The sequence below is a fragment of the Amblyomma mixtum genome, chromosome 3 (assembly GCF_055824585.1).
Source record: "Amblyomma mixtum isolate Tamu chromosome 3, ASM5582458v1, whole genome shotgun sequence".
In the NCBI taxonomy this organism is placed as follows: Eukaryota; Metazoa; Arthropoda; class Arachnida; order Ixodida; family Ixodidae; genus Amblyomma; species Amblyomma mixtum.
The window spans coordinates 55,997,766-56,021,284 of NC_143014.1; the positions used below are offsets into that span (position 1 = coordinate 55,997,766).

At 46.7% G+C, this 23,519-nt stretch overlaps 1 protein-coding gene and 1 long non-coding RNA gene across 8 annotated transcripts in view; one reads left to right on the forward strand and one right to left on the reverse strand.

Moving 5' to 3' along the window:
• Positions 1-74: 74 nt before the first annotated feature.
• LOC149350264 (uncharacterized) lies at positions 75-6,007 on the reverse strand. Its single transcript, XM_089579248.1, has one exon. It carries the CDS (start codon positions 5,716-5,718, stop codon positions 3,538-3,540), a length of 2,181 nt encoding a protein of 726 aa, XP_089435374.1. The 5' UTR covers positions 5,719-6,007; the 3' UTR covers positions 75-3,537.
• A 41-nt stretch (positions 6,008-6,048) lies between these two features.
• The window catches only part of LOC149350265 (uncharacterized), a 35,429-nt gene continuing 17,958 nt past the window's right edge, over positions 6,049-23,519 (forward strand). For 3 of the 7 annotated variants that reach the window (XR_016290310.1, XR_016290308.1, XR_016290309.1), the window contains exons 1-4: positions 6,050-6,113; positions 13,319-13,535; positions 16,251-16,410; positions 21,161-22,679. This is a non-coding gene — a long non-coding RNA (uncharacterized LOC149350265). Of the gene's footprint in view, positions 6,898-13,318; positions 13,536-16,250; positions 18,569-21,160; positions 22,680-23,519 lie in introns of all 7 variants that reach the window. The other 4 variants (XR_016290313.1, XR_016290311.1, XR_016290312.1 and 1 more) reach the window with 4 other exon arrangements.

A 23,519-nucleotide genomic window follows, 5' to 3' on the forward strand; every position in this document is an offset into this window, starting at 1 on the left:
CCAGTGTGCAAGGCTGACGAGGACCACAGTACGGAGTAGCTGTGTGAGACTGGATATGTAAAATGTGTACAGCATCATATTAGCACTTTTATTTTGCTTTTTAGCTGGGAGCATATAAATGTGACAAAAGATACAAATGGTTTTACAACATGAACGAGAGTTGGTTTTCTCTTCAGAGAGAAGAGAAAGTTTCTGAGAACTTGACAGGCTCTCGAGCCTGGAATAAAAAAAAACAGCAGCACCCAAAACTATATAACAAAAGCATCAAAGATACGGTGCGGAAGGGACATTGCAAATACAGAATGTGAGAACACACAAGATTTATGTTGTCTTAACTGAAATGTGAATTATTGAACTTGATCAGAATGATAATGCATAGTAAGAAAATCTATCACAATATAGAATTGGCTAAATATACTGCAAGAAAAGAACTTGTGTCAGATAAACTATTTGGCACTGCACATAACACACATTTCTGAAAAAGGACAATGACATGAATTGGATTGACTAGATATTGAAACGCTCCAGCCAGCATCTATAACACCAGTGAGAAGAGCGGTGAGGCTGCCGTAACACCTTTGTACAATAGTTCAGGGTCTACTGACGCAAAACTGTTTGGTACGACACAAAGAGCATGACAAATGGATCTTGCAAGACTAATCATGGACAGTTTTTGCAATTTGTGCTTGCAACAAAGTGCCAGCCATAAGTTCTACCTAAAGAACTCTTCAGCATGTTTCTACATTAAAAGGTGGTATGGTCCCAAGGCAGGTCATGAGTAATTCTTATGGCTTTCTTTTCAAGGTTTATTCGAACTATATTTCTCCATATGCGGTGGAATGATTAAAATCGGGACATAAATAGGATTTGAACAACAGACGTATTAAGCCACTTGGAAAACTTGCAATTTAGGTGAACACCAACAATGTGGGCAACTTACAAAACCAATGAAATCCATGTAGGTTACAGAGAATTCTTTCTGTACACAAAACATCAAGTGTACTGAGAGCTGGTACAATTTCACGAGAAGCGTAGGTAATTATATGATAACGACAAAAAATGTTAGCTCCTAGGATGTAAAAACAGCTTTTTAGAGAGACTGACAGCACAATACTATTTGCCCAGTGTGCAATTCTCTATAGCGCACAAAGTTCAGCACGACCATTTCCCACAAATAACAGACTGACATAATTGGCATACACGACAGAAAATGAATGCTTATTGATGACAATGTATAAATTAATGAAGAAATTTTTGACATGCAGCAAGTCCAGCCGTTCACATTCACATACTGGGTCTGAACTCAGCACTGAGTTTCTGCGATTGCCTTCCTTCGTTGCTCGCATCCTGCACGGATGGCTGCAGTGCTTTGAGCTTCACTCGTGTCTTCACCCTCTTCCATGTCGTCACGTCTGGAATGGTCAGTGGGATCGTCGAGAATGTCCCGCTTGTCGCAGCACACATGCCCCCAGGATAATTAAACATGACCTTTCAATGGTCTCCGCACCCACTAAATAAAGCCTTCGGAATCTTTGTTTGAGAAGGCCAAACGCATGCTCAATAGCGACGCGTTGCTGGCTGTGCTTGCGGTTGAACTGCTCTTTGTATTTCGGAAACAAGCCTCCGCTGTCCTTGTACGGTGCCATCAGCCAAGGCAGGAGTGGATAGGCCGAATCACCTAGAATGTAATCGGTACCGCAATTCTGCTCGGCGCCGCTAAAAAAGGGGCTCTTCTTTAGCACCCGTGAGTCATGTGCTGACCCGGGGAACCCGACAAACACGTCGAGAAAACGGCTCTCATCATCACAGATTCCCTGAATAATTAGGGAAGGGTATTTCTTCCTGTTATAATATGACCTCGGCGACTCGCTGAGTCTTTGAATTTAAACGTGGCTGCCGTCAATGCACCCAATCGTGTTTCTTGGCCCCTTGCCGTTGCTTCTGCAGAGAAATCCCTGTTTTATTTTCTCTCGCTGTTGCTCCGTGGGCCACACGATAACGTCTTCACTGATGTCAAAAAGGAAGCCCAGAATTCTTTTCAAACACAGAGAAACCGACGACTCGGACACATCAAATGTGTCGGCGATTCTGTACATACTGTTCTACGTGCCCAGGTAGCTGAGGGCAATAAGGCACGTCTTCTCGGCAGGGATTTGTGGGCGCCCTCCTCGAGGTGTCGGAAAGTACACTGATGCTTTGAAGCGTGTCGACAGTTCTTCAAACGTTTCTCGCGATAGCCGGAACAGCCTCTTGAACTCGATGTTGAAATACCTAGCTACTACGCTTTCGTAGTAGTTGGGGATTCTGTTGCGGTCCGTCCGAACTAACTGTGTTGCTGCAAAAGAGAGCACCGCGTCGGCTTCTTCATCTTCGCTGTCGGACGACTCCAAAAATTCCATAAAAAAATGGCTGAGGCTTAGCTTAGGTTAAGCCTAGTCAGATGCGAAGCATATTGTCGCCGAGTTGCATATCGAGCACGCCGCTTGGCTAGACGTTTTTCACGCTCTTCATCACTCTCTGTAGCACGCCGCAACTTTTGCTTCTCATTCCAACGAGCAGCCCTGTCTCCAGGAGGCATCTCTATCCCGTGTACGCCTAGCAGAGGCAGGCGCACCCCCTTGTATACCACCGCTCCAGCATCACGTGTTCACTGCAGCGCACCTAGCGGCAGAAGCAGGAAACACATTGGTCACGACGCCTCGCGCGACGGCGCGAGCTGGGGCCCCGTTTCTCCTATGTCGTTACGTCACGCATCACGTGGTCCTCCTTGGTCGCGACGCCTCGCGCGACGGCGCGAGCTGGGCCCCCGTTTCTCATCTGCTGTGACGTCACGCACCACGTGGTCATCCTTGGTCACGACGCCTCGCGCGACGGCGCGAGTTGGGCCCCCGTTTTTCATCTGCTGTGACGTCACGCATCACGTGGTATGACATGGAGGTCACGAAAGGTCAATGGTAACGACACCGCCGCGCTCGAGGAGCTGGGTTGGGGTATTTTAGTATGCTTCGCATAAAATGGATTCGGCGATGTCGTCGTCCATGACTCCACGAGGCACGAAAAACGAGGCACCGCAACACAACACACCACGACGTACTGTGATCACGCCAAATGTTTTCCACCACCACCACCACGAGAACCGGATAGCAGACGACAAGGCCTGTGCGTGCACGCGCTCGATTGAAAATCTCCGCACCAGTGATTTGTGGCGCTGCTGACGCGCTGCACCTGCACCAAAAAACTGGAATTGCACCGCGCCGGCACCAGCGGAACTTTTTCAGAATTGGTGCAGAGAACCAGTTCTGAATCGAACAGACCTCATAAGAGAAGCGCAAGTTTGAATCAGAGCGGCGGGAAAAACTTTTTCAACTTCGAATCCAAATTTCTTAGAAATAAATGCATCTTTCGCTGCCGGCCAAGTGGCAACAAAGCCATGGATGAAATGCCGAACTATCTGATTTTCCTTTAAAAAAATATTAATAGAGCTATCCTCACTGTCCCTTTAACTTCGTGTAACAAAAAAAAAATCGCCGCCGCACTTCAAAGCCTCACGTCGTGAACATGGAGATATGACAGCACTGCCTTCAAGCAGTCCTCGTTGAGTTCGTCAAACATTGTCACCTTCTTGCTTTTGCACTCTGGCCGAATGCACTTGACATCCTGGTTCACTACCCCCGTAATCCGGAAGTAGTTATCCTCAATGAAGCGCTGGGCCTCCCTTATCAACTCCTGTACAGATGGACGACCCCTGCTTATTGCGGCCTTGCCCAGTGCCCGATGAAATAATGCGTGATCCTTGTACAACTCAAACGCTTCAGCTCCCACCTTGCTCACTGCGTGAGTCAGTACAAACTCGACGCCTTGCAACATCATGGACATGTTGCGCCGGGTGCGTTCCCTAATCTTGAGCGCCGCGCCACTGTCAGTCGTGTATTTCATTTCCAGAAGTTGGATTATAGAGTTCTTCACAACTCCTGCGCTGATTACATCCATGTACTCCTCGCAGTAAGAGGGCCGGCCTAAGTTAATGCAGGAGAGCGTCCGGTTGACCTCCAGAGTGGTGGCGATGGCCCTGCTAACGCTCATCGTGAGGGGTCCACACGGGACGCTGAACCGCCAGATGCTCTTGTTATTGGCAAGTCCTTGGAAAATGCGGGCGAGGCACAAGGTGCTCATCACCTTCCTGGTGATTTTCACTTGTTGGATAGTTTGTGTCTGCTCGAAGAGGCGCGCCAATGGGGCCCCATCATCTAAGCTGATGTTGGTGTCGATCTCGACGGCCTGTATGGAGCGGTTCCCTTCGAGCGCGGCACACAGTTGTCTTACCTCCGGTATGGACATGTCGATGTACAGGTGCTGGAGGGTCTCGGTTAGCCGGAACGCGTGTGACAGCTGCTCCATGGCGGGAGAGCCAGAGACGAAGAGCTGCAAATGACGAAGGGTCCTGTTCGATGTCAGGGCGTCAGTGAAGGCGTCCAGTGGCCTCCTGTCACTGTAGGTGGATTCCAGACTGGTGTTGAGTCGCTGCAGCGTCTCGTTGCTGGCCAGCAGTCTGGCCAACGCGTTGACCCCGTCCTCGCGACAGCCGTTGACAAGTAGCGAAATAATCTTCAGCGACTTATTCTGACGTAGAGACTCTGCGACGGCAACGATTCCAGAGGCTGGGATGGAATTGAAACACAAGTCCAGCTCTTCGAGCTTGGCGTTCACAGTAAGCATCTCGGCGATCGCGCGCGCTCCTTCGGCGCCCATCGCGTTGTCACCCAAGTCCAGAATCATAAGCGAGTTGTTGATCTTCAACGCTTCGGCCAACGCTCGCGTCCCTGTGGATTCAATGCCGTTTCTCGCAATCCGCAACGCTATCAGCGTGGTGTTCTCCGCGAGTGCTGACGCTATGGTCATTGCCCCTTTAGCCCGAAGTTTCGTCTTCTGAAGAGTAGCGGACTTCAGCGTGTTGTTCCGTTGAAGAAGTTTCGCAAACTGTTGCGCTCCTCGAAGGCCTACCGTGTTGTCCTCAAGCTTAAATATTTCTACGCTCTTGCTGGACTCGAGCGCCTTGAACAGCACGATGATGTCGACCACTTTGATGCTGACATCTTTAAGGCAGAGCTCTTTCAGCGACGCGGTCGACTTGACGTAATCGGAGAGCATCGTCACGTCACACTGGCGCAGTTTCACGTAGGAGATCTTGATGGTCGCCAAGTGTCCACGCAACATGGCTCTGATAAGGTCGTACGTCTCGTCATCATCCGTCCGCCATCCGCGCAGGTGAAATTGTTCAAGGGCGGCGTTGGGGACCAGGTGGTCGAACACCTCCTGCTTGAGCCCGAACAGTTGGCCCGCGTAGCTGCAGTGCACGGAGTAGATGCACCGGTGAATCGCGAGCAGCTCTGCGAGGAGTGTTGCGCACACTTCACCGTAGCCGCTTGAGCTGGGGCGGCAACGGGGCACGAAGGTGAATACGGACAGTTTACCGGGCAAGTCATGGCGGAGCTCGATGCCGATGTTCGCGAAGAAGCGGTTCCAGACGCCGACTTTCCTGAAGAGCCAGCAGCCGTGTTGTCTCATCGGCGGCCCTGCACCAGCCAGGGTCTCAAATATGTCGGGATGAGTACAGGGAGCCCTCATGTCCAGCTCGAAGTGCTTAAAGTAATTCTTCAGACCCTCTTCACAGGTCGGCGGAATAATTTCTGGTTCGGCTTGGGGCCTCTTGCGTTTCATGCTGGTCCTTCAGAGCACGGACATCGGCCGCCGAAAAAAAAAAAAGAACGTCTTCAGACGTAGCTTGCCGAGTACAGATCGCCGCACACAAAGGGGATGCTACTGTGGGCGCCGGGCAGGCTGGACGCACGAGACACGCTCAGAGCAGCGCGCGCTGCACGTGCGTTACTGCTCTCTTGTGCAAAATTAACAAGTCACTAAAGAAAACTGGCGCCCAGTAACGACCTCGGCTTCAAACTCTCCCGCTGGAGCCGGGCGCGACTTCCTTGGGAGTGTGAGCAAACGTTGGTGTGAGCAATGGCATAGAGAAACATAGTATGTTTCTCTATGGTGTGAGGGCGCTGCGGTCGCCGGTTACGCCAACGCTTGGCTTGCGTCGTATGCGTCGGTGCAGTGTATGTATTATTCTCGTTGCCACGGTTTTTTGCGTTTTTTGCTGCTTTAATTTTATTTTAATTTGGTTTCGTGTTTTACGTGCGACTGCTTCGTGAATTTCGTTAAAAGTCAGCCGTTTACCATATCGGAATGAGAAGCGAGTGATTTGGACGCTGCAAGAAGTCGTCGATTTCCACGGCCGGCTGCTGCAGGCCAGCCGTTTTTTGCCACCAAGAGGTGCACTCATCGACCTGTTTTGCCTTTTCTTCGTGCCTGGTTGTACGAGCGGGTACCGAAGCAACCCAGAAAAGAGGCACTTTTTTGCTCCACCATCGGACTCGCTGCTCCGTGAGAGGTGGGCTAGAGCGATCCCCCGCGCTGACAAGCTACTCAGCAAAACATGCAAAGTGTGCGACGTTCATTTCCAGCCGTGAGACATCGTCAAAACGTTCAAGCACAACATCAATGGTGAGGTTATGGAGCTAGGACGGGGTTCGTGGGCACTGAACAATGGTGCCATTTCCACGCTATTTCCTAATTTGCTTAGTTACCTGTCTTCTACAACCAAAAGGCGGCGATCACCGAAGAAGAGAGGCGGAACTGCTAGGAGTGCAGAGCTGGCTTGCCATTCCACTCACGAAGAACCACAAGAGCTTTCGGGTGATTTGGATAGCACTGACATTGCAAACACCATCGAGAATGGTGCGTCGCTGCGACTGCCTCGAAACTGGCAATTTTCAGTAGTGGTGGAGGAGCCTGGTGACCGTCGGCAAGCAGTTCTCTACGAAGCAAAAATGAAAACAGGTGTGTTCTCCATCCTCAAAAGCGTTGTGGTTAGGGAGGACCTTACATACATTATTTCAGGGAATGGAAAACTTTTACAAAGATCGCTTGTCGATGTGCAGATTCGCTCGCTAAAAGACGTGGAAGCGGTAGTGCAGATTGTGCACAGCATGAAATTCTGCCTTGGATGTAGCCACAGTGCTGTGAGTGGTTCCGAAAACTCTTCAAACAAAACTGGAACTGTGTACCATAAGGATTGTACAGTTCTAACAGATGCTGACAGAGGAGTGTGTGCCATGTGTGTTAGCATGACAAAAATGCTGAAGAGAAAGGCTGCATCAAAACTGCCCAGAAAGAAAGTGCCTGTAGCAGCTAGTGTGCTTAGGAAGCGTCTGATTCGTACCACTGCTGCAAGAGAGTGCAAAAAAGTAGAAGTAAGTTGGCTGAGGGCTAAGCTGAAAAATGCTTTCACGACAGCCATAGACGACATTGTAAAAGATTTACCTGGGCCACAGAAGGTGGCCATTTGTGCCGCTGTAATGCAGCAAGCAGTCAAGTCCCCTCGTGGAAACAGGTACACAACAGAGTGGCTCATGGTGTGCCTGCTCCTCAGGCTGACTAGCCCAAAATGTTATAGGACACTCTCTGATATGAAGATTCTACCCCTTCCCAGCTCTAATCGCCTCATACAGCTGCTCAGGGGCCTGCCATGCAAGTATGGCATGAATAAATTTGCATTGGAAAGCATTAAGCTGAACATTAATGGAAAGCCGGAACATCAGAGGTATGGCCCAGGTATCATCGACGAAAGTAAGTTAAGGGAAACGACAGAGTTCAACAGAGCTTCTTGAAAATTTGATGGCTTCGTCAAATATGGGGACATTTGCAATGAAGACTCCAACGTGCTAGCGGACCATGCACTGGTAGTGATGTTTAACCCTATGTTTCAGCCCTGGATTCAACCAATAGCAACATATGCAACGAAAGGGGCGGTGCCAGGATGGATTTTGGCGAATATAGTGTTGAGCTCAGTTTTGCAGCTGTTTCATCATGGTGCCAATGTGTTGGCAGTTATCAGTGATGGTGCGGGAAGCAACAAATCACCCTCTTTTCAGCTAGAGGAAGCCACTACCCACATATATAGGATTTGGATTATCCCACAGTTCTGATTTCATCAATGTGCTGCAAGCTCGTTTGTACTCTTCAAGTGTTTTTGCATGTGCAATTTTGCATAGCAGGACAAGGGCACTTTCATGGTTTTCAACTGCATTTTCTTTTCTTCTCAGCCACCTGTCCCATGCCTATTCCCTGTGAAAGTCGCAAAGCATAACTTTGGAATCTGGAAACACTGCAGTTACTGCTGCCATTTGTTCCTGAGAGCAGTCCATCATCCAATATTCTAGAGTGAAGTTGGGGCAGCGCTGGTGGAACAGTGACAGAGCCTCTGCTATGCAAGATGTGGTCTCAAATTGCACAATGAAGATGCTGCCAATCATGTTGCCAACAGAAGTCTTTATAAAAATAAAAAATAGAGGCAGTGCGTAATCTGTAGCCTTGTATGTTGCATCCATAAGGGCTAAGCTGCCTCCATACTTAGCCATAATTTCTGCCATGAATTTTGACTGGTAGCAGAACTGCAGTGTTTCACTATATTCTTTTGCCACTGCCTCCTCCATGTTGTCATCTTCAGGCACTGTGTTCTTCCCCTTGTATTTTTTGATGTGGACTGAAAAAAAACTTTGCATCTTTATGTGCTGCCTTTAGCTCTGATACAAGTGCAGCTGCACTCTCCTGGTCAACATTACTGCTGCGCTCCTCTTGCAAGGCTGCTTGGATATGGTTTGCTATATCTGACCTTGTTGGATGAAAAGCTCGACATTTTGCACCCGGGCACTTCCTTGCTGGCTGTCACGATATTGTGGGTGGCTTGATCTTTGGTTGGCGCCGATATTCTAATTAATCGGGTCAACCTGCCCACCGCAGCACTCTCCATAATTTTGGAGGGGGAGGAGCGACAAACTTCTCCACCTTGCGTGCGAGAGATGAGGCTCGACTGCTGACCATCGATGGGGGCCACGCCTTATTAGCCATTGACCGGAGGCATGAGGCATAGGCAAGTTTCTTTAGCAAGCACCTTTACTTGGGCAAAGAACAACACGAAAGTTACAAAACAATGCCCAACGAAGTAGCGTGCGTACACAGGCGCGACGCAAATAAACACAGAATCAGAAAGCAACAACTATTAACTAGAAAAGGAAAACATAGGGTCAAGGACTATACAACGTTACAAGAACAAAGCGATACTATACAAAAGGTTAGGACAAGAAAGCGTGACAGGACAAAGAAAAGAGTACAAGCGAGTGGGGAAAAACGGTGGCTTAGCTGTGGGGTGGCAAGGTCCGGTCGCAGGGAGCGTCGGGCTGCGGAGGCGCACGGGGCTAATGGGGGGGGTTGCGGATACGGGTAAACTTGGGCCACTCGTCTTCTCGGCCGCCGTCGCCGCGCTCTACGCATCAGACACCCGCCTTAGCTCGCTTGCCGACCACTTCACCTGGCTGACCTCACACACGTCCGCACGCACCAAAATCTCCAAGCCAACTGCCCGGCTCGCGGTTTTCCTGCCACTGTGTTCTCGTGGCGAACAACCCAACAAACAAAAGCTCAAGGCACTGCGCGAATGATTTGCAGATGTTGAAGGGGAAAAACACGAAGGAACGCGAGGGAAAGCCATGGTTCTCACGAGGAGCGATGCTAATTTGCCAAGGTCGGGAAGGGTGCTAGGGCATTCAACCGGCCACTTCTCGTCCCCACCTCGTGCAATCACTCGCTTCCCGGTGATAATCCTAGGGGGGGGGGGGGGGGGGGGGGAGTAGCCTTGACCCTCCAGCGTCGCAAGTGGTCAACTGACCCCGCGAGGGGTGCAAAATCGTTGCCGTCGCATTGCAACATGCCTGCGAACCACCGGTGCCGTGGTCAGCTGTGGCCACTTCCGTCGCAAAAGAAAAATAAGGCATGCACACACTTTGTGACACTGGCAAAGAGCTCGTCCTCAACATAATAGTGGATACATTTGTCGGCCTCTTTCACTGATGTGAGTCCATTTGAGATGAGTTGGTGAATTCGCTGGATGATATTTTTATCAGCTGTTTGTCCAAAGCAGGCCAAATCATTTAATGCATGCTCGCAGTGTCCTCACAATTTTGTAATGCTCATGTAGAAGCGTACTTCAAATGGAGGCTTGAGTCCCGATGACAGCTGGCTGCTTTGCTGCTCGAGCTCTGCAGACTTCATCGTCCTTAGCCTTTGCTTGCAGCTATCCGGAGCATCAATCTAAAATAATATGTGAACATTGTTCTGGTACCAGTGGCATGCAATGCTACTAAACTTTTTTTCTGTCTTTGGGATTTTAATATTTTGAAGGCTAAGAATGCAAGAATACAAATTAAAAGCATAGATTTCATTTTAGAATTAGTAATCTAACCACACAATTTACATGATGTTTCAATTTCAGCTTACATTAATAGTGATGAGGATACTACTGCCTTTTAATTATGCTGTAACACTTCTCTAGCTCTTGCATCTAAAACATTTCACGGACCTTCATTGACTTATGAGGAAGCTCTGAGGAGAATGCACATAAGTGGCAAATTGAACCTTGAACGGACTTTGCACACCTTATAATAGCATGCAACCTTAACTGATTACATAAGTACATTGAATTAAATTTAATATATGGAAAAGATAGACAAAGCTTGTTGCTTGTGTCTTTGACAACTTTGGCCTGTAGCACTGTAGTGCGGCCTTTCTTCTTTGCCCCCTGCAATTTGATCTTTCTTCTTGCAAAGGCTGATGAATCCCAGTTATCAGAGATGGCAGCAGCACTTGTGCTGGCTTTTTCCTGTACTCTGTGCTGCCGGTCCTTTCCGTAAAGGCAGTGCTTATTGATGACACACACTGCACGAAATGGCATATCCAAGGACAGTGGCGTGATGCCCTTGCTTGAGGAGAACATCAATTTGCCTACAAGAACAAAATTAAAGCAAAGTAGTGCAAGCTTTTACTGCATTGCAAACACTAAGAAAACTTCAAATAATGGTTTTTCAGACTGCAAGTCAACCAGATGTTTCATTTTCTGGCTGGCAGGCACAATCTGACAGATGTTTCACTCAGACTGTAGCATCCTGAGAGTTGTTTCTTACATTTCTTTGAATTTTCATGCAATGGCTAAATAATTTTTTCTCATATTTCTACACAGCAGACACTTTGTTCATGGAAATAGTGTTTAGTTTTCTCACTTGGAACAATGTTGCTAGTACTACATTTCAATAGTTTTAATTGATTCAGTAATGTATCCCTCAGTATAATTTCATGACAGTGACAAAGCTATCATGTGTATACATTTGCATAGACGGCCTGTTCTACTCAACACATTCACTGTGCCTGCTTTTGTATTTGTGATACTAGTAGAGGGATAAAGGTGTGGTCTGGCAATGTTATTAGTGGCATAGACCTCCAAACAAGAATACAACATATTTTGTCATCTATTGTTATTTTAAATAACTATGCTTTTGAAGTATGTACTGTATGTATGTTTAACTAGGGCTGCTCACAGTTATTTGTTGCATCTTTGGCTTAATTGAACCTCTCCAGCACTGGTTGGGTGCAGCAACTGCAGAAAGAAGGTGTCTGCATTATGGGTTTTTTTGCGCAAAAGACACGACACAAAAGAAACGAGGTAGACAGGACAAGCGCTTACTAACAACTCAGGTGTTTATTGACGGAACATTTGCTTAAATACAGCAGCTGCTCTTATCAAACGGGAAGAGGGAAAGAAGAGACTTCGCATACATATATACCAGATCAGCACAGATCCCATCATCGCACGAGTGAATACATGTCTTGAGCTCTAATTTTGCGCAAGATAACTGATTTCTTTTTTTGAGAGCAAAATTGAAGAATTGCTGACACACGAGTTACCCGATTTTCCTATCTCATTAGCCTCAATTATCTCTCTTCCAAGTTGTGTCTTGCACCGGCGCAGTACTGACGTTTTTTCGAACGCTGCTGTCTGCTTGCATAACATATACGTAAAGGTAAAATCAAAATGAAGAGAATGCAAGACTCAATGCTCTGTTTTCCATTGCATACCTGTACCTCGAGCTAACATTTATCATTTTTATTGATATCCCCGTCACCAAAACACATGCAATAAAGCCATTATATTTGCAACTTACATTTTTCATCTGTCGAGGCTCCTTCATGTAGGCGGTCATGTGAGCTTGCAGTTTTGTAAGAAATGCCCAGGGTCAGCGGTTCTCTTTCCAACTCGAGAGGTCTTTTTCTGATCGCACAAACCCTGTCCATCATTCATCTTCATCTTTGAAGTCACATGAGTACTTCTGCAGCGCTCCTCTTCCTTGATCTGCAAATTTTGCAGTGATCTTCCAGACCCATTGTCTGAAAAATTGCGTTTGTGGGTGTAGATGTTTGCATAGACAGGAAGCAGCAGGCAGACACATCCGAAGAACGGCGAGGTTGGAAACGGACTGCTTTATTTTTCCCAAAAAACTGTGGCGTCAGAGGGCACAGAACTGCGTACAAAGATGCATGCGCGTTCGCGGCACGAGAGAGCCTTTCCCAATGAAAACCATGTTTCCGCGTAAGGTACCCACATGCTTCTCCACATCTTATCTCAGAGAGTGCCTCGCTAGTATGGGTTGTATGCACTGGGAGCAGCATCTTTTCTACTCATCCGTTCCTCGCTCTGTGTTTCTGCGCGCGAGGGAGGAGAGGGGCGAGAACAAGAGCCACCGAGGCTTGCAGCAAACATATCGTCCAAAAGCACAGTCACATGACTTAACACATTTTTTTGTAAACATTATCTAAACAGAAACAATCATGTCACTAATACAAGTTTTTATGACATCGTTAAATGTCACATGGTTCTCAGAGAATTGCTACCACAAGTGCTCTTACAAGTCGGAAGTTTCCATTTCGCACAGTTCCACGTTAGGGCCTCTAGGAAGTCCGGATTGATTCTGTCTTGTGGATCGCATAAAGAGCGGGCGCTATCACCGCTATCGCATTTCACTCTTAAAGGGACACTGAGGACAGCTCTGTTAGTTTTTTTTTTTTCGTTAGCAAGATTCGATAGTTCGGCATTTCATGGCTTTGTTGTTGCTTGTCCAGCGATGCATTTATTGCCGACATCTAGGTTTGAATTCAAAGTTGAAAAAGTTTTGCCACCGTTCTAATTCAAACTCGGGTTACTCTGATGACGAAATAGGAAAAACGTGATATAAACGCAGACTTTGTGATTGCTGAAAGTGAGTGGTGCAGTCTAGTAGCAGCTGTAATGAAAGCTACCGCCGGCCGGACGTTGGAGGCATCTACGGTCACTTCGTTTACACTTACACTAGCGTTGCAATGGATCCCGTTCCAGATCCCGACAACGAAGTTCACGCAAAGAACTCTGTCCTGCACTTCAGCGACCTCAGCCCCATAGAGCATGCAATGCTTTTGAGGGCTGAGGCGGTTGGAGTGGCCGGATATCAAGAATGTCCAAGCACCAAGGGGCCTGCAGTGTCGGCAGCTAGCCGAGCTGTATGTTTGGGAGCTGTCATCGCTGAGCCACCGTCACAACTGATGAGTAGAGACTGGTACGTGCGGACATATATGAATTTTGTAATTATAGTCCTCTTAGCAGTGCTGGTTTGGTTTGGTTTATGGGGTTTAACGTCCCAAAGCGACTCAGGCTATGAGAGACGCCGTAGTGAAGGGCTCTGGAAATTTCGACCACCTGGGGTTCTTTAACGTGCACTGACATTGCACAGTACATGGGCCTCTAGAATTTCTCCTCCAAAGAAATTGCAGCCGCCGCGGCCGGGATTGAGCCCACGTCTTTTGGGTCAGCAGCCGAGCATCATAACCACTGTGCCACCGCGGCAGCTCTTAGCAGTGCTACTCAGCGTCTTCGCTGAGCGAACACGTTGAGCGGTGCGTCTGCTGATATTGAGGCATGTGCAGCATTAGCTTTTTTTTTTTTATTTCAACAGTATGCCTGCTTGCCAGGCATAAAGTATTGTTTACAGCTATGGATGTGCAATGGACTCTCGAAGGAAGTCCAGTAACGTCCGGTGGTGCGGCCCAAAAATCTTCTATATCCGGTGCACAGCCTACAGGTGGTCCACACCGGAGTAGTGTTTCTGCTGGACAGCACGCAAAGAGGGGCAGGTCCAAAGTAAGTGTTTAGACTCGCAGACAGGAGTGGGACAGGAGGGGCAGGAGTCACCGAAAGGGGCGTGATACTGCACCGGCCATGACCAGGTTACCGCTGGGGTGAGGGCGACACAGAGGCGTAACCTTCCAAGCAAGACCTCCTCCTAGCGCGCAAGGCCACCAGGGAAGTCAGTGCCACATGGTGGGAGAAATGCTCGCGTGGTGCGCCGGAGATTTTCTTTTTCTTGAAGGAGTATTGTTTCTGGAGGGTTTGGGGTCGCTTGAATGGGATGTGGAGGAGCCGATTCATGACTTTCTTCACTCACCAAAACTTGTTTTGAGTGGGCATCTTGACGAATTCATCATACACAAACTGTGAGGGAGAATTTTTCAATTATATCCTGAATTAGCTGTGCCAATAATTTGATGTCCAGAACATGCCGCAAACTATGGATGGTGCCGAGGGGTCTGTGAGGATGTCATGGTGGCTTCTAGATGGCAGGAATGGACAGAGGATGCTTAATGCATCCCGAGTGGCCAACAGCTCTGCCTGTGTTGACGGCCAGGCAGGGGAGTAATACCCCTGTCATACGGCCAGTTTCAATGGCCATCGAGACGAGGGCCTTCGAGATTTTCGATCGCCATCGAACTCGAGGGAGTTGTGGGGCTGCTACACGGCAAATCTCAATGGCCATTGAAATCGTTCTCGGGTCTTACGCCAAGCTCATGTGGCGCCACAATCGCTACGTTCGGTTTCGCGCAAATAACAAAAGTATATTGACGAAACTTAACTAAATGTTGAAATACACTTTTTTGCAGTTATAAGGCGCGTTCACACTTGTTCAAAAATCTGGCAAGCGAAGCGGATTCGCTCGCCGCAAAAACCAGGACCTGTTCTCATCTGTTGACGCCCGGGCGAGTTGGAACGGCCGCGCCGCTGCTGCTTCTTGCTGAGCGCACCACATCGCCGCTCGTGGCGTACACAGATACAGTGAGAAAAGAGCATAAATTTATGCTGTCTATGTACTACGAGCGTATGCACGCTTGCGTACGCTAAACGCAGGCACATTCCCACATTTAGTTCAGCGTATGCTAGCAGAGATGCAAAAATAAACTCAGCCTCTAGTGGCGCCATCTGGTTGACAAAACGGGAACCATTACTGTCAACAAACCGACTCTCTTAGGCCCAGCAGCGGCAGAATCGTCACTCTAAATAAAAAATAAAGCAAATTTATCACTTATATGTTTTCTTGTAGGCAAGATGAGACAAAGCGAAAGACCGGTGCCCCATTTATGACCAGTGAACGGACAGAAAAAGGCAGCAACAATGAGAATTCAGTCCGAAGCGAGGGGTCCGGCTTTGAAGGGCGCTGCCATGTTTGTTGTTGTCGTTCGAAGCAATGCTAGCAACCTTGGGCAACGCTCGAAGGCCCTCGAAATCTCGATAGAGTTCCGGGCTGCTCCGTCGACTCGATAGACTATTGACTCGATGGCCATTCAAACTGGCCGTGTATCAGCGCTCGATCGCCTTCGAGTCGATAGACTATCGTTTCGAGGGCCTTCGAAATGCCTGTGTGACAGGGGTTAAGTGTATGAGCATGTTGCAATTTGTGGTAGTAATTCAGGGGAAGCGATAGCCGTGGTCACGTAATCTGCACCCACACTAGCGTCGGCATGCGCCACATGTCGCTATAGTGAGGCTATAGTGGAATTCAGCCTTCTGTGCCTCAACATCGCTGTACTCCACATTGCTTACTTCGAGCTACATGCTCAATAGGAAAGTATGAGCATCAATATCCACAAGTGAGGTTCTGTTCCCATTTGATGCTGCGTTAGGCTGTGCATACTGTACAACATAGCATACCAGGGCGTTCATATCCGAATGTTCTTATTTTACACTAGATCATAGTACAGTTATTTTTTATGTGTAAACGTTTTCTGCTACATGCACTGTAAAAAAGTTAATTTCTGGTGCACTGCACTGTGTATGAAAAAGTGGTTATAGGAAACTATATAGTGGATATATGACTTGCGGCATATTGAGTTTTTACAACTATGTGACTTTTTTCTTCCTTTGGTGTCATCAAACATGCATGCATGCATGTATTGTCATCACAGTGCATAATTCACTAAGTACTTTTGTTGTTTTTTCCCAGAAAGTTCCGGTAAACAGCATGCTGACAGTTTGTTCGGTGGCTGTGTCATTGCCTGGGAAAAAAACATTGCCTGGTCTTGCCAGCCTGTGTTGTGGCAAAGATAGGGGCATCGTTCCCGACAGGCACAGCAACAAGGTTCCGATACGCTGAATATCTGGAGGCAAGTATACAGCCGAATTCTCAGATTCTTGTAGTGTGGTCATGATTCCGTGCTCCCAAAGGTAAGAGCAGAGAAACGTGGTTCTCATTATATCTCAAGAGAACTTCTTGTTGGGTGAATTGCTAGCTGTTCATTGTAACTATTTAAAGGCACCACAGAAACTACACATCCCAAAAGGTTGGACAACAGGATAGTGCGCTACTCACAACTGCTTTATTTCACAGAAAACACGTTCATATATATTCTCAGTAGTCAGTTGCACAAAGAACACATTCATGCATCAAGTAACCAATATCATCACCAGCCTGACTAAGTCCATCGCAGGCGAAAGGCCTCTCCCATTACTCTCCAATTAACCCTGTCCTGTATTAGCTGCAGCCACCTTATCCTCGCAAACTACTTACCTCATCCACCCACCTTACTTTCTGTCACCCCCTGGTATGCTTGTCTTCTCTTGGTATCCAGTCCATTACCATTAACGACCAATGGTTATCTTGCCTTCACTTTACATGCCCTGCCCAAGCCCATTTCTTCTTGATTTCCATTAGGATGTCCCCTCATCCAGTCCACCCTCTTCCGGTCTCTTAGCGTTACGCCTATAATTTTCCTTTCCATAGTTTGCTGTGTTGTCCTCAATTTAAGTTGTACCCTTTTCGTTAGACCCCACATTTCTGCCCCATATGTGAGTAGAGGTAAGCTACAGCTATACTCTTGAGGGATGCTGGTAAACTGTCATTCATGATCTGAGAGAACCTGCCAAATGCGCTCCACGCCATTCTTATTCTTCTAGTTATTTCCTTCTTGTGATCTAGATCTGTGGTCACTACGTGCTTTAAGCAGACGAATTCCTTCACCACTTCCAGCACCTTGCTACCAATTGCAAACTGCTGTTCCCTCGCAAGACTGTTGAACATTACTTTGGTTTTCTGCATGTTAATTTTTAGACTGACCGTTCTGTTCTGCCTAACTCCTTGATCATGCTTTGCAGTTCGTCCCCTGAGTGACTTAGCAAGGCAATATCATCAGCAAATCATAGGTTACTAAGGTCTTCTCTATTAACTCTTATCCACAACTGCTCCCAATCCAAGCCTCTGAGCACCTCTTGTAAACAGGCAGTGAATAGCATTGGTGAGATCATGTCTCCCTGCCTGACACCTTTTCTTATTGGAATTTTATTGTTGACTTTTCATATGAAGGACTATGGTGGCTGTAGAGCCTTTATGGATATCTTCTAGTATTTTGACGTAAGGCTCATCTACACCCTGATTCCTTAATGCCTGCATGACTGGTGAGGTTTCTACTGAGTCAAATGCTTTCTCGTGATCTATGAAGGCTATATAAAGGGGTTGATTGTATTCTGCGCATTTCTCTATCACCTGATTGATAGTGTGAATATGTTCTATTGTTGAGTAGCCTTTACGAAAGCCTGCCTGATCATTTGATTGAAGTTTGAGGTTGTCTGGAATGTATTAGCGATCAAATGTGATATGATAAATGATGCTCGAAAAACTTTTTCTCGGCCTTATACAAAGATATGGAGTTTTCGTTGATGCACGAGCTACCTTTCTTTCTGATGTAGAATGCTTCAATAAGTTGCCTGGCTACCGTATTCCTACTTCTGGTAAGAAATCGCACCTCAGCAAAGCATGGCTCACAAAAGCACAAAGGGCAAGTTCTGATGTGCTTTGCTTAATTTCAGCAGTCCTTAGTTTGGTCAGTGTTTTGTTCATGTTCCTTGATTTGCTCATTTACACAGCGCCCGGTTTATCTAATATAGGAGCAACCGCTTGAGAGGGCGATTTCATATACTACCCCTTTGGTGCACTTCATGAAAGGTCACCCACGCTTGGTACCGCAGCCTCTTTTTCTCTTCACTTCCTTTTCCGATCCAAGTGCGAAGGCCTTCGAGCTGCCTACAGGCTGAAAAGATGAGTAGTACACCATGCTTGCTGGCAAAGTTCTTCAAACTGCGGGGCAACTTGTGCGCATACAGCACCACTGCCAGTCTCACCTCTTCTCGATGGACATCTGCCCAAGCTCTCACTGTCTTTCTCTTCATCTTCTGCATGAGGCTTTCGGCAACCCCTGTCACAAGTGAACGAGGGAACCCAGCTGAAACCAGCCTGGCCAGTTGACTTTCAAAACTGAACTGCATCTTGTGAGTGCATGGTTTTCTGAGCATAGGTCCAAAGCAGAGTGAAGGAATCCTTCTTTTTTAGTAATTTTGAATGTCAGGAGTCGATTGGCTGAAGCAATTTTTTTTTAATGCGTAGCATAACAGCAGCACACCTGATTCGTACAGAACTCAATGTTCAGATCTTAAAAACTATGAAAACCTACCCTCAGGCAGTTTACACATAAAATCCAAGCCATGTCATCTCAATATGGATAAAACATTGCCCACAACTTTTGCAAAGTTCAAGCTCATCCTTCTTAAAATAATCAAAATGAACGGAACAAAAATGAAGTGTGGTGATTGAAACTAGGAAGGACGACGAATGGTGGAGGTGGTTTAATGGTTGTTAGCACATTGTCGTGACTGTTGGTATGTGCCACTTTGTGATTGCACTGTTATGAGGAAAATATAGTTTCAAGCGTGCTAGAATTACCTGATCGTCTGCTTGAATTGTTTGAAAAGACACTAAAGGCTATGTGCTTGTTGCTACTGTCATGGTGTATAAGTAACCAACGCACTTCAGTATAACATCACGGAAGGGCTAACATACAGTCCCTCTGTTGCTTACATCCCAGTCAAAAATACCATTGGAACCAATTGGATTTCCAACTAGTTAACTGGTTCAGGTTGGACCAGTTTAGTTCCCAGCTGTTTCCAATTGGAATGGTGTTCTAATTGGATGGTCCAAATGGACTGTCCAATTGGACCTGGTAGGTTTCCAATTGGTGAGCCCACTTGGTCTTGACCATTGCATCCAATTGGTAGACTGCAGCTGCCCAACTGCACCTAATGTATCCAATGAATGTTTGCATATTTGACAAACAAGGTAGAACCAATATGGTTGCTATAATAAGAGCTATCAGCAGCTTAACCTACTAAATTGTATTCATCATCTGCACCACTACTGCGGTTGAAATTAAATTAAATAACTGCACTCAGTGGGCAAGCGCCACTGGCCCCAGCATGAGAGCCTCATAAATGGGGTATATAAGTTGGAGCAGAAGTGTGTTCTCTGGATGTACACACTGAGCTAATATATGCTACGAGTGTCTGAATGTATAGTGTTTGTTGTGTGTGATCTACTGTATGTGTGTCTATTGGCCTTGATTTCAATAAAAGCATGTTAATTTCAATTCCGTGGAAAAATGTTGATTGGCACCAGGCACAATGTCTCCCTGCAGTCCTCACAAATCAGTTTTCCTTTTGCGTATTATAATATGTTAAGTTGTAGGAATATTTCTCACACTGCATGTTTTTCAAAACTGAATTGTGAGTTATATTTTGTGAATATTTTTGGGTGAAATAACTGCCTGATCTAATGGGTCCTATCAATTAGTCCAGTTGGATCCGTTTGGGTCCAATTGGTCAGATGGCTAAAAACAGAACTGGAACCAATTGGTTCAAATTGGAAAATCCAACCACTTGGAATGTCCAATTGGCTCAAATGTTTTTTTATGACTGAGATGGTACTTCTCGTCAAATAAACCAGCTTCAAAAAGTTCTGTGCATGCCCACTGTTGCATGTGTCCATGCCTGGCAGAGGTGCAGTGTTCATTTAACAGCTTGGCAGTAGGCGATTAGCTTTGAATTTTGGTTGTTGGAAAATGTGCAGCTATTAACGCTGATGGGCACAACAAAGATGTTTCAAACAAGACTGCAGTGCATCAGGCCATTGTCAAGTTTCCAGTAGTGTGGCCAGCTATGAAATGTTGATTTTCCCCATATTTCACTTTTGACAGAATACGCAATATAGCAAATGAGTAGGCATAGAGGCTAGCACTAATTAAAAAAAAGGTACATTCAGGTATGCTAAAAAAGTAAATTTTAAAAATTGTAGACTAAGCTTACTTTCTGTTGCTTTCAAGGTGTTCACTCTGGTAGTTGATGATACAGCCAGAGCGATGTTTGTTACCTCGGCAAAAGAGGGATACAAGCTGGGTTTTGACATTTATTGAATATATGGGGCCGTTAGGGCATAAAGTAAGGGAATTTCATGTTACTAATAAACAAAATTGCAAGCCCTAAAAATAAAAATTTGAATTGTAATTGAGATATATTACTTTACAATACTAACAAATATAGGTTGTGGCAGAACGGCAAACAAAAAGCCAAATAAGATAGAGAAAAACAAAAATCATGACGAATGTACAACATAAGTCAGTGGTATTTAAAATGCTTCATCTGTTTTTTGTGGAATGATTTATGGCAGCAAGGTTCGGAAATGATTTGGATAAGTAGATCCTTGTTGCATTGCACAAGATACCGGATATGATTGGAAGGCTCTCCTATTGTTTTTTTCACAGCTACCTCAGTGCATCAGCCATTTCACGGCTTTGCAAAGTGCACTTTGTGGGCTTCCGCCAAGTCTGCCCTGGATACCTGGATGGCCTGCATTGCACATTTTCTGAGTATGCTGGTCCAACTCTCTGTTCACTGTGTTCCATGGCACCTTTGAAGTTAGGATACGGAAAGCACAGTTCGATGACCTCCATGTGCAGGTCCTCTGTGTACCCCCAATAGACAAAGACATTGATCTCTCAGTGATCGAATTTCGCATGCTTTTTTTTTTCACAGTCTGCGGAAACTAGAGCCTACCTAGCTCTGCCATGTAGAACCGGACAAAGCTCGTGAATGAGTCGTGAATGCTGATGTCTTGCTTTGCAACCAGTGTCGAGGTAAAGGGACTCTTCACCAAATGCTCACCTTTTGCTACAGATGAAAACAACGGTATGCATATGTTTACAAGATGAGGACTGCTGGTAGTTTTATTAAAGGCTTTGAACCGGCAACGATTGCTTGCTATGCCTTTATACATACAGCCAAAAACTACACAGGAACAGAATATGCTAATCACAGCGACTTGGCAAATGCTGGCACGTCTTCTGTGGGTTATGAATGTGGCAGCGTGCCTGGTTTTCAATGTCTTTGTAAGCCATATGAGTGTGCCATTGCTTATTACTGCCTGTTCCCTGCTGCCAATCTCATTAAAATGAAGAGCCACCAGGAGTGTGGTGAAAAAATATGACCCGGTGCGTTTAGATTAGACAGCATTGCCGTGTTGAAAAAAATCTTCCTTTTGCTTTATGTGCTGCACTGCTCTGATATGATGGATAATATTCTGCATGTGCCCTTATGCAGACTCAACGAGCCCTCATGCCTTCATATGTGAATGGAGTTGATTTGTGGGCGAACCCATTCAACTCGCTGTGGAACAACTCTAGACCGTATGTCTAGCCAATGCTCAAGGGCACTCGCAATTAAAGTTAGTTTGTCACCAAAGCTGACGCCGCACAAAACTGCGCTGCCTGCACGTTCCTGGAGATGCGAGGTACACTAAGTCTGGCTCTGGCAAGCCTTAGGCCCCCCCCACTTGTATGTACCTTCTGACATTTTCTATGAATGGATTAAGCTGGACGAGAGCACAAATTGTGCATACAGCTTCGTCCAACTACCGAAGCTATTAAATGGCGCTGCAAAGAAATGAGTGGGCGGAGCTCGCTGAGTCTTGGTCTCTGCAGCTTCCAAATTGCCTTTTCTTATCTGCCTTGTATGTTGTCTTCCGTCCCTAGTAAGCCATTTTTGTTAAGAAGTTCTAAGCTAACTGCCCCAATCCGCAGCGTTTTGCCAGGTGAGCGTACGAAGACACAAGGTGCTCTTTATACTGCTGTCTTATATGATCACCGACCATCGTGCTATCATCGTTCTTCATCGACCGTGGCGATCACCTGACCAGCCTTAACAGGCTCCTTCGAAAGTTAACTAGCACTTGAAGGGGTACTTGGAGCTTTTTTTTTAATTTCAGACACTTGCCATAGCATATATAATTTGGGTTTGCTGTATACTATAGGTGATCATGTAAGGTATTTTCGTGCAGGAACTGGAGCAGGCTCCTGCTCTTATTGTTGTCAGTCAGCCACTTGGAGAAATCCTCCTCCCTTGTTGCCATTAGTCCCACTTCCTGTAAAATCCGTGTCCTTAAAGCCCCTGTCCCGGCACAAGTCCACAGCAGGTGGTGAACATCCACCTCTACAGCCGGTGTGGCACACCTCGGTCCTGCGTCTCTTCAGAGCCCCATCAGCACGTGACCGACGAGGTAAGGGCTGCCCCAGCCCTTATACTTCTAAGAGATACCTCCTCCAATCTTGATAAGTTATGAGGGAGGCGGAAAACGCACAGGGGAATGAGGGAACGTGTACTTTTCCTTGAAGAGGGTGCTAAGATAGGAATAGCGGAGCTGGCATCAAAAGGGAGCCTGGTGGTGGGGGATGCATTAGTGTTTGGGAGGTGGTGTGTAAGGTTGTCTACTTTTCTCTTCTCAGTATTCTCAGCATCGTCTTGTGTCCAGTGTATCTGGATGCATATCTTTGTTTTCTTATTGAGTGCAGAGATCTCCTGAGTTGCACATAGTGTCTTTGTAACTCTTTTTCGTTTTATGGCTGCAAATGAATCTTTATAGATATAGGCTTCTGTTATAGTCTATTTTATTTATGGCCTCCATAGCATCGCGAATTGCATAAAGTTCTATAACAAGCGGGTCCAGGTAGTCTGTTACATATTGATACGTGGCGGCTAGAAGCAGCAATAGAAACAGCAGAGGTAATCTGCTACGCAAGGGACCGACGGCTTGAAGTAGACTCACAGCACACAAGCTCGCACCTCAGCGTCGTCTTCGTAACAAAACCACTTCGTCGTCCTCCCAGCGTCCGTAGCATGACCCCCCTCGCGGCAAAAGCACCGTCTCGGTGCGCACTACACAGGTCAGCTAGACGGCGAGTTGTAAGGTTTGAGGCGGGACACATGGACGATGTCGGTGCGGGGTGCAGCGGCCGGGGATGGCGGATGTAGCGGGGTGATCTCGTAAGTCACCGCGGTCACCGGACGTACGACCCGATAAGGGCCTGTATATCGGGGAAGCAGTTTTTCACAAAGGCCC

Coding starts and splice junctions, on each gene's coding strand:
- LOC149350264 (XM_089579248.1), bottom strand. CDS start 5,718: ATGAAACGCAAGAGGCCCCAAGCCGAACCAGAAATTATTCCGCCGACC.